The following is a 16,665-nucleotide window of genomic DNA, read 5'->3' on the forward strand; positions in this document are numbered from 1 at the left end:
CAATATTTTTTAAATATTTTTTCAACTTATTTGTATTGTCTGTGAAACCCTGATAAAAAAAAGCTATATCTCCTCGAAAGGAGGTTTTTTTCTTAGTGGTCAGAAGTGATTCCCTATCCATAGTCAAAACTTGATCTTTATTTATTCAGTATACTTAATGGGTATCCTTTTTCATGGAATCTATTTGTGAGTACTTCTGCTTGAATCTAAAAGTCATTGAGGTTATCACAATTGTGCCTAATTCGCATATATTGTCCCTTTGGGATTGCTCCCAACCATTGGGGGTGGTGGCAACTTTGAATTGGCACAAATCCATTCCGGTCGGTCTCCCTAAAGAATGTTTTTGTTTATGCTAAGGCACCCCCAATGTAAGCAGCCACTTGGCATTGTATTTTATCACTTTTTTAAAATAAACAGGATTACACTATTGGTTCCTTTATACTTTTTTTCACATATCCCATCTATGATCTTTGCGGAGGAGGGGGTTGTTTGCAACTACAGTCTCCACCACTGCAGCAAGCGTTATCTTGCTAAAGCGCTTTTGACCTGCTTTATAACTAAAGGGGTCACCACCATCTGGTAGCAGAAACCACTTATGGAGCACTTTGGGTGTAGTTCTCTCAGCTGGTGAAGGATTATCTACTATTGTCATTGTTTAGAAAAATTTTCAACACAGAAGAGATATAATTGTTGGGACTTTGATTGATCATCAAATCTTTGCAATTTTTACATTGTTCCATCTTATGTTTTACTCAAATTACTCTATATGTAATTCATGTCGCAGATTAAATATTTTTGGGATGTGTAATCTCTGAGAAATTATCTACGCTTTCTAGCTTTGTGGGTGTTGATTTTATCTGGAAGAAATTGTTTGGCATAGGCTTCATAGGCACAATTAACACCCAAGGATGAATTATTCCGCACCTGTTTGACAGGTGCATATAATTTTAATTTTTTACAGCAAGTCCAATTCTTGTTTTCATCAAGAGTAACGCTATAGGGTTACGGTGTGAGGGTACAGGAACGCACAAAGCCCAATTTTTCCGTCACTGTTTGACCAGGGCATATCATTTACATTTTTGACAGCAAGGCCAATTCTTGCTTTCATCAAGTGTACCTCTATTGGGTTACGGCGTGAAGGCACCTCCAACACCCAAAGCTCAATTCTTTCGCACCTGTTACTTCTATCCAAAGTCTTCGAAAAAGAAACCAGATTTTATCCCAAAAAATCTCTAATTTTGTTCCAAGTGCACTAAATTGTGGCCCCATCATACAGACTGGCTCCACAAGCTATTGTTAATAAAATAAAGGAAGGTTGCAGGGAAAATGTAATTTTGTTGCCTTTATAAATGTTATTTTTGCTGCAGCAGGTTCTATACACGGTACAAATGTGCCACTTTACAGGCAGACTAAGGGGACCCCCAGGCACTATATTTAAAGGTATTTTTCATTTTTGTTATTTCACTTTAAGCATCAGCAAATCACTGCTCATTTAAAAACGATGTTTTTTACAAACTTTTCTTTCCTTGATACATGCCCCCCAGGGCAGTACCCGGACCCCCATACCCTTTGTATGCCCAATAACTTGCATCTAAGCCCTCAAAATGGGCACTTTAGATTTTTCTACTTTGGGTCCCATAGCCTTCAATGGGGATCGCTATTCGGCTCCGAACTTTCGCAATGTTCAAGAGTTCTGGTGCAAACCGAACGGGGGGTGTTCAGCTTCTCTACTCTATTCAAATCTAAAACAAATTGTTAACAATACACAGGCTTTAATGATAAAAGGTGGATTTTTTTGTGATACCATTGCTGTATATTATAAATCTCTTCACGCAGCAAAAATTTCAATAGCTTATATGTATTTTTCTTTTTCATTTGACAAACACTAGTAACCCAGGGAAATGAGAAAACACTTCTGTTTATCTTGGCTGCTTAGACGTGCTGAAAGCCAAAAATGTGATGTGTTATAGTGGGTTATCACAGCTTCTCACATCACATGCTCTTTACTCTGCTATGTATAAAAAACACAAACTCTAATAAAAAAATATAAACCACCAGCCGTTCCCAAATCTGTCTTAGATGGACAAATGTACAGATTGGCATGTGTTGTAGGATTAGGCGTCAGGGGTTGTGCACAGGCAAGAAGAAGAGAGACACGTGGAGGAATTTCTATTAATTTGGGTTTGGAGTCTCACCATAGAAACCAAATCAAGAGCTCTTGGAGAAAAGAGTACCCCCTGGTGCCATATTAACCTCTGTGTGTCTTTTCTTTGCGTTAGTCATCTATCGGACGTTTTCACCACCTCCGCCTTCCTCGAAGTCAGCTCCTTCTGTCCTTCTCTTCTCTTCACTCCATCGTCATGGCTTTTGAGCAAAACGCAGAGCACTTTGTGGGATACGTCATGCAGAGACCTTTACTTGGCTACGTCTCAGGGGTTCCGTTGATCCAAAGGACATGTGACACATGGAGTGATATTTTGAGTTTCCAGGCGCACCCTGAGGACATCCTGGTGGCCGCCTACCCAAAAGCAGGTATGTTTTTTAAATTATAAGAGGGCTGACCCTGCCATGAAAGCACTTCCTGTTATACAATGTCAATGGTCTAATCACAATGCATCATTGTAACTTTGTAGCAACACCTCACAAGATGAAAGGCTACAGCAAGTTGAAAAAAAATTCACAGAGGTCTGGTCAGAACATTTTTCTTACAGCAGTGGTCTGAATTGCATGTTTGTGCAATGACACAGATCCTCCACATCACAGCCCCCTTCCTCTAATATTAAAACCCACTTCTTACATCATTATCTCCAGTCCCCCCTTTACATTTACCCACCCTTTACTTAACACCACAGTTTCCCCTTCAGCCCCCTTTTGCATTACCCCCCAGCCGTGCTATCCTCTGCCGAAATTCACATCACCCTCCACCCACAGGAGTATCCTCCTTTGCCCCCTTCACATTAGTGTTCTTCTCTGCCCCCCTTCACCCCCCCCACAGCAGTGTCTTTCTCTGCCCCCCTTCACCCCCTCAGAGCAGTGACCTCCTCTGCCCCCCCCCAGCAGTATCCTCCTCAGCTCCCATTCATATCACCACCCTAATCAGTGTTATTCTCTGCCCCCCTGTACCTCCCCCCGCATCAGTGTTCTCTTCTAACTCCCTTCAACCCCGCCCTGCAGTGTCCTCCTCTGCCTCCTTCACCCCCCCCAGAGCTGTGTCCTCCTCTGCCCCCTTTATCCCCCCACGAGCAGTGTCCTCCTTTGCCCCCCTTCCCTTTCCCCAGAGCAGTGTCCTCCTCTGCCCCCTTCACATCACCACCCTCATCAGTGTTCTCCTCTCCCTCCTTCTCCCCCCCAGAGCACTGTCCTCCTCTGCCCCCCTTTACCCCCATAGTAGTGTCCTCCTCGGCCTCTCTTCACCCCCTTAGAGCAGTGTCCTCCTCTGCTCCCCTTCACCCCCCCACATTAGTGTTCTCCTCTGCCCCCCTTCAGCAGTGTCCTCCTCTGCCTCTCTTCACCCCCCACAACAGTGTCCTCCTCCGCCCTCCATCACATCACCCTTCACATCAGTGTTCTCTTCTGCCCCCTTCACCCCCCCCCCCCACATCAGTGTGTCCTCCTTTGCCACCCTTCACTCCCCCACATCAGTGTCTACCTCTGCCTCCCTTCACATCATCCCCCACCCCACAGTAATGTGCTCTTTTGCACCCCTTCACATCACCTCTACAACAGTAATGTCCACCTATGCTCTTTTCATACACCCCCACAGTTGTGTCCTCCTTTGCCCCCTCCAGCTCCCCATACAGTGGTTTCCTAATTTGTTCACCTTGACATCACCCCCCTCCCCACAGTAGTGTCCTCCCTTCCTCTTTTGCCCCTTTCACCCCCCCCTCACAGTAGTGTCCTTCATACCCCCCAACACAGTGGTGTCCTCCTTTGCCCCCTTCACCTCCTCACATCAGTGTACTCCTCTGCCACCTTCAGCCTCCTCCCACATCAGTGTCCTGCGCTGTCCCCCTTCACTGCCCCACAACATTGTCTTCCTCTGCCCCCCCTTCACATCACCCCCTGCCCCACAGTTGTGTCCTCATTTGCCCCCCTCACCTCCCTGCACAGTGGTTTCCTGATTTGCCCTCCTTGACATCATACCCCTCCCCACAGTAGTGTCCTCCCTTCCTCTTTTTCCCCTTTCACCCCCCCACAGTAGTGTCCTTCATACCCCCCAACACATTGGTGCCCTTCTCTGCGCCCTTCACCCCCTCACAGCAGTGTCCTCCCTTGCCCCCCTTCACCCCCCACAACAGTGTCTACCTCTGCCTCCCTTCACATCATACCCCGCCCCACAGTAATGTCCTCCTTTGCACACCTTCACATTACCTCCCCAACAGTAATGTCCACCTTTGCTCCATTCACATACCCCCACAGTAGTGTCCCCCTTTGCCCCCTTCACCCCCCTACAGTAGTGTCCTTATTTTCCCCCCTTCATCCCCTCACAGTAGTGTTCTTCTTTGTCCCTCTTAATCCCCCACAGCAGTGTCCTTTTCTGCCTCCTTTCACCCTACATTAGTGTCCTTCTCTGCCCCCCTTCACCCCCACACAGTAGTGTCCTCCTTTGCCTCCTTCAGCTTCCCGTACAGTGGTTTCCTAATTTGCCCCCCTTGATATCACCCCCCTCCCCACAGTAGTGTACTCCCTTCCTCCTTTGCCCCTTTCACTTTCCCCCTCACAGTAGTGTCCTTCATACCCCCCTCCAACACAGTGGTGTCCTCCTTTGCCCCTTCACCTCCTAACATCAGTGTCCTCCTCTGCCACCTTCAGCCTCCTCCCACATCAGTGTCCTGCTCTGCCCCCCTTTACTGCCCCACAACAGTGTTTTCCTCTGCCCCCTTCACATCATTCCCTGCCCCACAGTTATGTCCTCTTTTGTCCCCTTCACCTCCCCGCACAGTGGTTTCCTGATTTGCCCTCCTTGACATCAACCCCTTCCCCACAGTAGTGTCCTCCCTTCCTCTTTTTCCCCTTTCACCCCCCCCCCACAGTAGTGTCCTTCATACCCCCCAATATATTGGTGCCCTTCTTTTCCCACTTCACCCCCTCACAGCAGTGTCCTCCCTTGCCCCCCTTCACCCCCCACAACAGTGTCCTCCTCCGCCCCCCCATCACATCACCCTTCACATCAGTGTTCTCCTCTGCCCCCTTCACCCCCCCTACATCAGTGTCCTCCTTTGCCCCCTTCACTCCCCCACATCAGTGTCTACCTCTGCCTCCCTTCACATCATCCCCCGCTCCACAGTAATGTCCTCCTTTGCACCCATTCACATCACCTCCCCAACAGTAATGTCCACCTTTGCTCCGCTCACACACTACCACAGTAGTGTCCTCCTTTGCCCCCTTCATCCCCCCACAGTAGTATCCTTATTTACCCCCCTTCATCCCCCCACAGTAGTGTTCTCCTTTGCCCCCCTTCATCCCCCACAGCAGTGTCCTCTTCTGCCTCCTTTCACCCCCACACAGTAGTGTTCTCCTTTGCCCTCTTCAGCTCCCCGTACAGTGGTTTCCTAATTTGCCCCCCTTGACATCACCCCCCTCCCCACAGTAGTGTCCTCCCTTCCTCTTTTGCCCCTTTCACCCCCCCTCACAATATTGTCCTTCATACCCCCAACACAGTGGTGTCCTCCTTTGCCCCCTTCACCCCCTCACATCAGTGTCCTCCTCTGCCGCCTTCAGCCCCCTCCCACATCCTGCTCTGTTCCCCTTCACTGTCTCACAACAGTGTCTTCCTCTGCCCCCCCTTCACATCATCCCCGGCCCCACAGTTGTGTCCTCATTTGCCCCCTTCATCTCCCCACACAGTGGTTTCTTGATTTGCCCCCCTTGACATCACCCCCTCCCCACAATAGTGTCCTCCCTTCCTTTTTTGCCCCTTTCACCCCCCCACAGTAGTGTCTTTCATACACCCCAACACAGTGGTGCCCTTCTTTGCCCCCTTCATCCCCTCACAGCGGTGTCCTCCCTTCCCCCCCCCTTCACCCCCCACAACAGTGTCCTCCTATGCCCTCTTCACCCCCCCACATCAGTGTCCTCCTCTGCCGCCTTCAGCCTCCTCCCACATCAGTGTCCTGCCCCCCTTCACTGCCCCACAACAGTGTTTTCCTCTCCCCCCCTTCACATCATTCCCCTGCCCCACACTTGTGTCCTCCTTTTCCCCCTTCACCTCCCCGCTTAGTGGTTTCCTGATTTGCCCTCCTTGACATCACCCCCCTCCCCACAGTGTCCTCCCTTGCCCCCTTCACCCCCCAAAACAGTGTCTTCCCCTGCCCCGTTACCCCCTCTCCCCACCCCAACATCAGTGTCCTCCTCTTCCACCTTCAGCCCTCTCCCACATCAGTGTCTTCCTCTGCCACCCTTCACATCATCCCCTGCCCCACAGTAGTGTCCTCCTTTGCCCTCTTCACCTCCCCGCATAGTGGCTTCCTAATTTTCCCCCATTGACATAGCCCCCCTCCACACAGTAGTGTCCCCCCTTCCTCTTTTCCCCACCTTTCACTCTCCCCCACCACAGTAGTGTCCTTCATACCCCCCACCATAGTGGTGTCCTCCTTTGACCCCTTCACAACCCTCAAAGTAGTGCTCTGCTCTGCCCCCTTCACATCACCCCCAGTTTGCTAGGATGGACCAGCGTCCGATCACCTACTGGTTAATACTGATGTGCCTCCCGATCTCCGCTTTGTTGTGAAAATTACAGCGGTTGTAAACAACCGGATCCTAAATGGCATGACCATAGTGGTCCAGATGGGACAGTGACTCAGTCCAGACCCAGACCACGGTCCTACATTTATTATACAGACATTTATGATTTATTTTAGTGATGACTTATTTACATGATTTTGTCATCTCTGAGCTGACATTTCAGTCCAGGAAGTAGATGGCGACCTTGGATTGTGCTACAAACATGTTGTCACCCTTCTGGAAAGAAGAACAGCTAAAGGCATTGACTGTGAGAATTATTAAATACCCTTAAAGTCAATCTTCGGGCAAAACTTTATTCTCCTCCCAACCATCCCACTCTCAACCATTCCTGTTTTAAATAAAACACATCCTAAGCCCCCTTTAGTTTACCTGAATATGCCACCATGTGACCCTGTACGGGCCTTCTCCTGGCAATGAATGTTGTTGATCCACCGCTGCAGTTTGGGTCTGTTGTCAACCGGTCTTGTCACCACCCCTTATCGTGGTAGCACCATTGGAGTCTTCAGGACCCTGTGAGGACCCTGCCAGCAAAGTGGGTAGTGCCTATGTCAGCGATGTGGGCACCAGAAGCACCAAAGAGAGAAGACTTCTGTCCCAATTGAGTTGATTATCTGAAACTGGAGAGTACAAAAGCTGGAGCAGCTGTGCATGGTAGTCAGCTTCTAACTTCAACTTGTTCAATTAGCCTTTGACAATAAAAACTGGAAGCTGACTGGTTTCTATGCAAAGCTACACCAGATTTTGCACTCTCCGGTTTTAGTAAATCACCCCCAATATGTCATGTGACCATGAACTTTGGTATGTGGGGATTTCATTTTTTTTTTAACTTGGTAATTAGCTAAAGGAGTGAGGGAATTATTCTTTATATGGGTGGGGTGATTCTCTGGCTTTTTTTAAACATTTTTCTATATGAATGTCACAACATTTGCACAATCATCACAGATAATCCCTGTAATGTGGTTAATATTTTTATTTCCCATGATCTCAGCTCCATCTAGTGGCCATAATGCAGTATTTTCCTGTAATATCTCGGTCAGGGAAATACTGCATTGTGGCCACTAGATGGAGCTGAGGATCATAGGAAATGAACATATTAGACACATTATGGGGATTATTCGTGATGGCTGTGAATGCTGTGAAATTCGTAGAGCAATTTCTTTTTCTTTTTTTTTTTTCCATAAATAGACCTCTAGGTGTTGCACTTACAAAGTACATAGCATTGACTTAATAATCAATAATATATTTTTGACTCTAGGTCCACTTTAATATTCTTTTTTTTTATAACACCACAAATTCTTCTCTTTGTGCCATTGCCTTCTAGGTATCACCTGGCTACAGGAGATCGTGGATATGATATTCACGGATGGCGATGTAGAGAAGTGTCGTAGAGCACCAACCTATGACAGACACCCCTTCATTGAGGCCGTAGCCCCAAAACCTGTTCCGTCAGGTGAGTTTTTCTTTGAGAATTCATCAAGAGCTAAGAAAAACACTGTATAAGTTTTTTTCTTTGGACTTCATTATGTTTAAGGGCTGCAGCTCGCACAAAGCATGAAGCCACCGCGGATTTTAAAGACCCACCTCCCGGTACATGTTCTTCCTCCATCGTTCTGGGATCAGGACTGTAAGGTGAGGAAAATTAAAAGAAGAGTTGGCAAAACTTGTTTCATGGGTTGAAAATGATCCCTCATTTTCCGCTTTCAGTTGATCCAGAGCACTGACTGAATGGACAAGAATAGCTCTGTACAAAGCTTTCTATTCACAAACGGAAGCATAGTAAACACAGTTTACTATGCTTCAGTTATGAATGGGCACAGGAGCGATCAGTATGGATCACTGATTCTATTCATTCAGACAAGGAAGGGGCTGGTAAGTGACACATATACTGACCCCTTCCCTTCTCCATCTCGACAGTATCCCCCTCAGCAGCTGGCGGGAGAGGGGAGGGAGGAACCCCGTAGAGCTGCGGGGATGAGGGGGGCTGGAGACAGCAGCAAGAAGCTGAATAGGAAGGGTGGCAGGGGTGGTGGAATATAGAGGAATCAATCCCCTACATTTACTTCCTGCCGCTGCTGAATGCATGAGGGAGGGAGGAGAAGAAGCAGGCATTCATCGACTGCAGGAGGAAAGTAAAAGGGATCGGTTCCTCTATACGCTGCCACCTCTCCTATCCGGGTATACATGTGGGCCACACAGGTACCCTGGAGCATTTGTTCAGATCGCAATTGCAACCCCTGTGACCCCTGTAGCTACACCCCTGGAAGTGAGGAAATCTCTTCGAAGTGAGAAGACAGCTTTCACTAAAACAGGTTTTCCCATTGGAAGATTTCCCCTCTATTCTTGTTTAGGTGAGAACTGTAGATTTGTATTTTTTCCCATCACTCTCTGTAGAGGTGACAATGGTCACCAGCACAAGAAGAGAGGTTGAGCCTCCCCTGTGGGGAAGCAGACAGCAATAAAAATATTATTAATCTAGAATCAAAGCACACAGTAATATTTAGGTCCAGATATAAATTTATTCTAAAGACAATTTTTTTTACATAAACCAACTTATTTCGGGGCTAAGCTCTACCCTCTTCATCAGGGCTTGAAGAAACAAGAAGGCTGCTTGGACCAGCTACTGACATATGCCGTGTAAATCCAGCAACGATCAAAACACCCAATTGTTTATTGACTTTTAAGTCTTCATACAATGTTTCTTGCTTGTTCAATCCCTGATCAAATAGGTTGAGCTTAGTTCCCGAAATGTGTTGGGTTCTGTAAAAAAAATTGGCTTTGGACAAAACTTGTATTTGGACTTTGGGTGTGGAGTCTGTACTCCATGTGGTGTCTTCTGACCACCTACAGCATCTAACAAGTGTATCATATTGAATTGTAATTGTATCAGCCACGTCTTTTCATGAATTTTTTCATTGTTTGTTATTTATTTGTGAGCTAATATTCCAAACTGTATATACTACAATAAGTTTCTATTTTTCTATATTTATCATTTATACTGGTTTTTGGTGTTATATCACCACTAGTGCCTTTAAAATCCCACAAGGGGGAACTTTGCTCTCTGTATATTGTACACAGGGATGTTGGCCCAGCCCCTAGTCCTCTCTAGCTCAGATTTCTGTATTAATGGCATGGTGTGGCATTTTAATTCCATACATATTCATCTTCATCACAATGCAAAGTGAACGTGAAAATCCTTCAGAGTGTAGAAGCCACCAGCCTAATAGCCTGATCACCTACAGGCAACATCGTAAAAGAAAAGTTCCTCAAAAGGCGGGACTTTGAAGGACCATGAATAAAAAATATATAGTAAAAAATACAATTTTTTTCATTAAACATCATATCATAAAACACATAATGACATTGAAATACACATAGAGTTGCAGCAAATAAAAGAGGATGGAAGAGGCCCAAACCAATTGCCAACTAGACAGATAAAACCCAACGCCTTTCGACATGTGAAGTAAGGGTCTTCTTCAGGGAAAAGGGGAGAGGGTTGAAAGGCTTCCATAAAAATACGAACAATCTCTAAAGTTTATACAAAATATAATAAATTATATATACATGTAACACCGTGCAAGTACATACAACAGTTCGATCATTTATAGAACCATATGTATTATGTTATTATCAAAAACTGACCTCATGTGTTTGATGCTTTTATGCACTGGAGATCAATTACTCAAGGTAAGAAGAAGAGGATGGAAAAGTCCACACAGAACAGCAAGATGTTGGGTCATGCACAAGTCTCCTTCCGTGCACTACCGGCAACATAAAACTATTGGATGAGAACAATAATTTATTATTGTATTCATAATTATTAAGTGAGAATGCAATAAACAAGCAGGAAGGTACAGCATTTGGCCAGAGAAGGTTGGCATACTTCAGGTTTCATGTGGCTGGAATCTACATAGCAGCCATTATAGCTGGCAAGTAAGAACTTGAAGTTGTAGCAACATAAATAGAGAGGAACCACGAGTAAGATGTGTTCTATCAGTTATACAGATAATCAATCTGTTCTATGACTAGCCCAAGAAGAAAGCTATTAATAGAAAGTGTGTGATGGTCAGTTACTTAGGCTGGCCGTAGACAGTTCGAATCTCAGCCGGTTTAGCTGTGCAACCCGTGGTAGCAGGAAAGAAATTTGAACTGTCTATGGCCTGCTTTAGTTCGTTTCCAGGGTCAAGGAAGCCTCAGGCAGAACAATTGTTAGGTGTGGTCAACGCAGAAAGTGAAAGAATAATTGGGGCATTGTTGGCAATGGCAAGTAGTAGTGGTTAGACACTATTGGGTATGGCAGAAACAATTGTCTATCGATTGCTAGGTATCAGAGTTTGTATATATCAGCTTTTACCAACCTTCGTATCCCAGAGGAACCCTTGAAAAATGTTTCAGGTCTCAGGGAACCCCTGTTCAGATTAGTTAAATGGGGGTCACTGGGTTAATGCCCCTTACATTGGTAGCGTAAGAAGTGCGAAGTGTGAAGAATGCCCCTCTTATGGTCAGAATGCCAACCTTGCATTCATGCTGGCCCTGCCAAGTAGCTTTGGTCCTGGAACTATGTAGGCACCATCAGATGGGGGGTAAGTAAGTCACAGCTCAGGGAACCCCTAGCCACCCCTGGTGGAACCCTAGGGTTCCATGGAACCATGGTTGAGAATTGCTGGTATATATGATTACCGTACATCAAAGAATTTTTAATTGAGATTTCTTTGTTCAGAGAGCCTCTACCCACTCCTTACAGAACATGTATATCAACTGTTCTAAAAACAACAGGAAGGGAGGGTCAGATTACTGTATATCCACACACACCGTAAAGCCTTTTTGGTCACCAGAGAGATGATAATGAGAAGTTGTTTGCAACCCTTGGAAATGTGAAGATCAGGAATGTCTACTATGCCAAAAGTGCTCACTCCGGAGTGGAGGGAAAGTAATTAACACAGTGTTGGGTTGTATATCTACTACTACAGCAGTCTGAAATGTCTTGATCTCTGGAGAAAGGCAATTTAATATCAATATATAACAAGATTTCAGGGATCCACCACATTTAATTCACTCCTTTAGGAATAATAAAAATGTAGCTGAAGTTCCAACTCTTCCCTACTCCATTCAGAACTTCACATTCCTAGGAATGCCAACTTATATTTAGAACTATCAGTTGTGGTTTGCTTTGGGAAAGTTACTGATGGTTGGACATGTGCGGTCCCTTTCGTTCTGAATCAAAATTCGGGCACATTTTTCATTATTCGGAGAATGTATCAGAATTACAATAATAACTAAATAATAGGAATCCGAAATAACGAAACTAAATTTAGTTTGGAATTCAAATTGAATTAAAAAATGAGAATAGAATAAAATAGCATAGAAAATAAAGCAATATAATAGAAAATTTTGAGTAAAATAGAACAGCATAGAAAATAAGAGAATAGAATAGAATAGAAAGGAATAGAATAGAACAGAATAGAATAAAAAGAATAGAGTAAAACAGAAGAGACTGGAATAGAATAGAATAAACAATAGAATAGAATAAACAATAGAACAGAATAGGACGAATATAACCATTTTCTGAATTTCTAATTTTGAATAGAATACATTTGAATTCAAATAGATTAGATTAGAATAAAATAGAAAATAAAAGAGTAGAATAGAAAAGAATAGCAGAGAAAAGAATAGAATAGAAAAAACAATAGAATAGAATTAAATGGAAAAAAAATTGAAAGAATATAACCGCCTTCCAAAATTTTAATATAATAAATTGGAATATAATAGATTAGAATGAAATAGAAAAGAATAGAATAGAAAGAATATAACCGTCTTCTAAAATTCAGATTTCGAATAGAATAAATTTGAATTCTAATAGAATAGAATAAAATAGAATAGAAAATAATATAATAGAAAAAAAACAATAGAATAGAAAAAAATAGAAAGAATATAACCATCGTCTAAAATTTGAATATAATAAATTTGAATAGAATAGGTTAGAATAAAATAGAAAAGAATAGAGTAGAAAAGAAAGAATAGAACCGTCTTCTAAATTTCAAATAGAATAAATTTGAATTCGAATAGAATAGATTAGAATAGAATTAGGAATAGAATGGAATAGGAAAGAAGAAAAACGCCTTTTGAAATTCGAATTTCAAATAGAATACATTCAAATAGAATATATTAGAATAAAAAAGAATGGAACAGAATAGAATAGAAAATGAAATAATAAAATGGAATAGAATCAAATAAAATAGAAAGAATTTCCAAAATTCGATTTGTGAATAGAATAACTTTGAATTTGAATGCTGATTTGCGTTTTCCGAATTCGGTTGAATTGAGTTCATTTGGACCAAATTTGGAAAATTTTAATCGAATTTGAAAACAAATAAACAAAACTAAACTAAACGAATCCTGAAAACGAAATAATTTTGTTTAGTTAAATTAGTTTAATTCAATAACAAGTCGAAACTAAATACATTTTTTTATTCGTTCTGCACATGCCTAGTGATGGTGTATTACTCACATACAACGATCTGGATTGTTGCTTTTACAAAGCCAAGAAGGAGAAGCTTGAGAAAATGAAAGCTCAGCATTTGTAGAAATGATTTGGTCAAACATTCTTTTCTCTCTCTTTCTGCACAGGTCATATACATTGCTAGGAATGCCAAGGATAGCATGGTCTCCTACTTCCACTTCCAGAGGATGAACAAGGGTCTCCCGGACCCTGGAAACTGGGAGACTTACTTCTCAACGTTCCTGGCAGGAAATGGTGAGTAAATGGAACAACAGAACGCTTTACTGGACAAAAATCTTACACATTTTCCTATAACTGATTTTTTTTTTCGGGATACTTACCGTAATTTTTCTTTCCTGGCAGCATTGATGGTTATGTCTTTGCCCCTTGACTCCTGGACAGACCTTCAGTGTAGCAGTAAAAGGATTCCTCACCTTTGTTCCTGTGTTCTCAATAATTTGGTTCTACAAGGAACATGGGTGGGAAAAAGTACTGGCATGGCGTGGCACCAGGAAAGGAAAATTATGGTATCCAGTAAACAATTTTCTGTAAATTCCTGGTGCCTTGATATTTGAGCACTGATGGGAACCAGGTAGCAATAACAACTGAGAGACTATGGGCAATTGCAAACAAAAATATAAATGAGTTTAACCATTAATGAAAAAAACAGGAGACAAAACTGAAGAGCCAAAAGGAGAATCTACACTAGTCACCACATCTAATCTACAATGAGACATGAAGGTATATAGTGACAGCCAACTAGCAGCTTTGCAAATGTCCTCCAATGGAACCCAAGCTAGAGATGCCCAGGGCATTGCCACACCACTGGTGTAGCATGCCGAGAACTGAAGGGGAGGAACATTCTTGACTTGTTAGCATACACAGATGGTATGCAGGACCCAAGATGAAAGAATTTTAAAGGAAACTGCCTCAAGGTTGAAGAAACTGCCTCAACCTTTCTTGATCCTGCTGGGAGCACAAAGAAACTGGCAGAGCGTCTATCTGAAGTTGTTCTCTGAAGATAGGTGGAAACTAAATAGAGTAAATCCTGCCTATGCCACAACACCTCTTGCTCTGAAAAAAGATTTGGATAAAAAACGGGGAGAGTCCATTCCATATCCATGTGATATTTTAAGACAACTTTGGGAAAGAACTGACCTCAGCACTACCCAATTACAGAAAAAGGAACAGTGAGGAATCCTTTTATTGCTACACAGGAGGACTGTCCCGGGATAAAGGGTCGGAGCTGCTGCCATGGGGAGGTACCAAGAAATATACCGTATACATCTCACAAAAGTGAGTACACCCCCCACATTTTTTGTAAATATTTTATTCCATCTTTTCATGTGACAACACTGAAGAAATGACACTTTGCTACAATGTAAAGTAGTCAGTGTACAGCTTGTATAACAGTGTAAATTTGCTGTCCCCTCAAAATAACTCAACACACAGCCATTAATGTCTAAACCGCTGGCAACAAAAGTGAGTACACCCCTAAGTGAAAATGTCCAAATTGGGCCCAAAGTGTCAGAATTTTGTGTGGCCACCATTATTTTCCAGCACTGCTTTAAGCCTCTTGGACATGGAGTTCACCAGAGCTTCACAGGTTGCCAATGGAATCCTCTTCCACTCCTCCATGATGATATCACGGACCTTGCGTTCCTCCACCTTCCATTTGAGGATGTCCCACAGATGCTCAATAGGGTTTAGGTCTGGAGACATGCTTGGCCAGTCCATCACCTTTACCCTCAGCTTCTTTAGTAAGGCAGTGGTTGTCTTGGAGGTGTGTTTGGGGTTGTTATCATGTTGGAATACTGCCCTGCGGCCCAGTCTCTGAAGGGAGGGGATCATGTTCTGCTTCAGTATGTCACAGTACATGTTGGCATTCATGGTTCCCTCAATGAACTGTAGCTCCCCAGTGCCGGCGGCACTCATGCAGCCCCAGACCATGACACTCCCACCACCATGCTTGACTTTAGGCAAGACACACTTGTCTTTGTACTCCTCACCTGGTTGCCGCCACACACGCTTGACACAATCTGAACCAAATACGTGTATCTTGGTCTCATCAGACCACAGGACATGGTTCCAGTAATCCATGTCCTTAGTCTGCTTGTCTTCAGCAACCAATTTGCGGGCTTTCTTGTGCATCCTCTTTAGAAGAGGCTTCCTTCTGGGACAACAGCCATGCAGACCAATTTGATGCAGTGTGTGGCGTATGGTCTGAGCACTGACAGGCTGACCCCCCCACCCCTTCAACCTATGCAGCAATGCAGCACTCATATGTCTATTTCCCAAAGACAACCTCTGGATATGACGCTGAGCACGTGCACTCAACTTCTTTGGTCGACCATGGTGAGGCCTGTTCTGAGTGGAACCTGTCCTGTTAAACCGCTGTATGGTCTTGGTCACCGTGCTGCAGCTCAGTTTCAGGGTCTTGGCAATCTTCTTATAGCCTAGGCCATCTTTATGTAGAGCAACAATTCTTTTTTTCAGATCCCCAGAGAGTTCTTTTCCATGAGGTGCCATGTTGAACTTCCAGTGACCAGTATGAGAGAGTGAGAGCGATAACACCAAATTTAACACACCTGATCCCCATTCACACCTGAGACCTTGTAACACTAACGAGTCACATGACACCGGGGAGGGAAAATGGCTAATCGGGCCCAATTTGGACATTTTCACTTAGGGGTGTGCTCACTTTTGTTCCCAGCGGTTTAGACATTAATGGCTGTGTGTTGAGTTATTTTGAGGGGACAGCAAATTTACACTGTTATAAAAGCTGTACACTCACTAATTTACATTGTAGCAAAATGTGATTTCTTCAGTGTTGTCACATGAAAAGATAGAATAAAAATTTTTCAAAAATGTGAGGGGTGTACTCACTTTTGTGAGATACTGTATTTATATATATATATATATATATATATATATATATATATATATATATATATATATATACACACACTCACTGGCCACTTTATTAGGTACACCTGTTCAATTGCTTGGTAATACAAATTGCTAATCAGCCAATCACGTGGCAGCAACTCAATGCATTCAGGCATCTAGACGTGGTAAAGACGACTTGCTGAAGTTCTAACCGAGCATCAGAATGAGGAAGAAAGGGCATTTAAGTGACTTTGAACGTGGCATGGTTGTTGGTGCCAGACGGGCTTGTCTGGTCTGAGTATTTCAAAAACTGCTGATCTACTGGGATTTTCACACACAACCATCTCTCGGGTTTACAGAGAATGAAAAAGAGAAAATATCCAGTGAGCGGCAGTTGTGTGGAGGAAAATTCCAGATGTCAGAGGAGAATGGGCAGACTGGTTCCAGATGATAGAAAGGCAACAGTAACTCAAACAACCACTCGATTTCAGCTGCGACATTCAGATGGTGGGGTCAGAATATGGCGTAAACAACAT

General features: G+C 43.7%; 1 protein-coding gene across 1 annotated transcript in view; it reads left to right on the top strand.

The window, feature by feature from the left end:
- The window catches only part of LOC141148509 (sulfotransferase 1C1-like), a 31,871-nt gene that overhangs the window by 11,535 nt on the left and 3,671 nt on the right, over positions 1–16,665 (top strand). Inside the window, exons 2-5 of the mRNA XM_073636035.1 lie at positions 2,280–2,532; positions 8,066–8,194; positions 8,276–8,373; positions 13,369–13,495. Of these exons, the coding sequence (XP_073492136.1) occupies positions 2,280–2,532; positions 8,066–8,194; positions 8,276–8,373; positions 13,369–13,495 (607 nt within the window). The remainder of the gene's footprint in view (positions 1–2,279; positions 2,533–8,065; positions 8,195–8,275; positions 8,374–13,368; positions 13,496–16,665) is intronic.

This window comes from Aquarana catesbeiana, linkage group LG06 (genome assembly GCF_042186555.1).
Source record: "Aquarana catesbeiana isolate 2022-GZ linkage group LG06, ASM4218655v1, whole genome shotgun sequence".
Taxonomy (NCBI): Eukaryota; Metazoa; Chordata; class Amphibia; order Anura; family Ranidae; genus Aquarana; species Aquarana catesbeiana.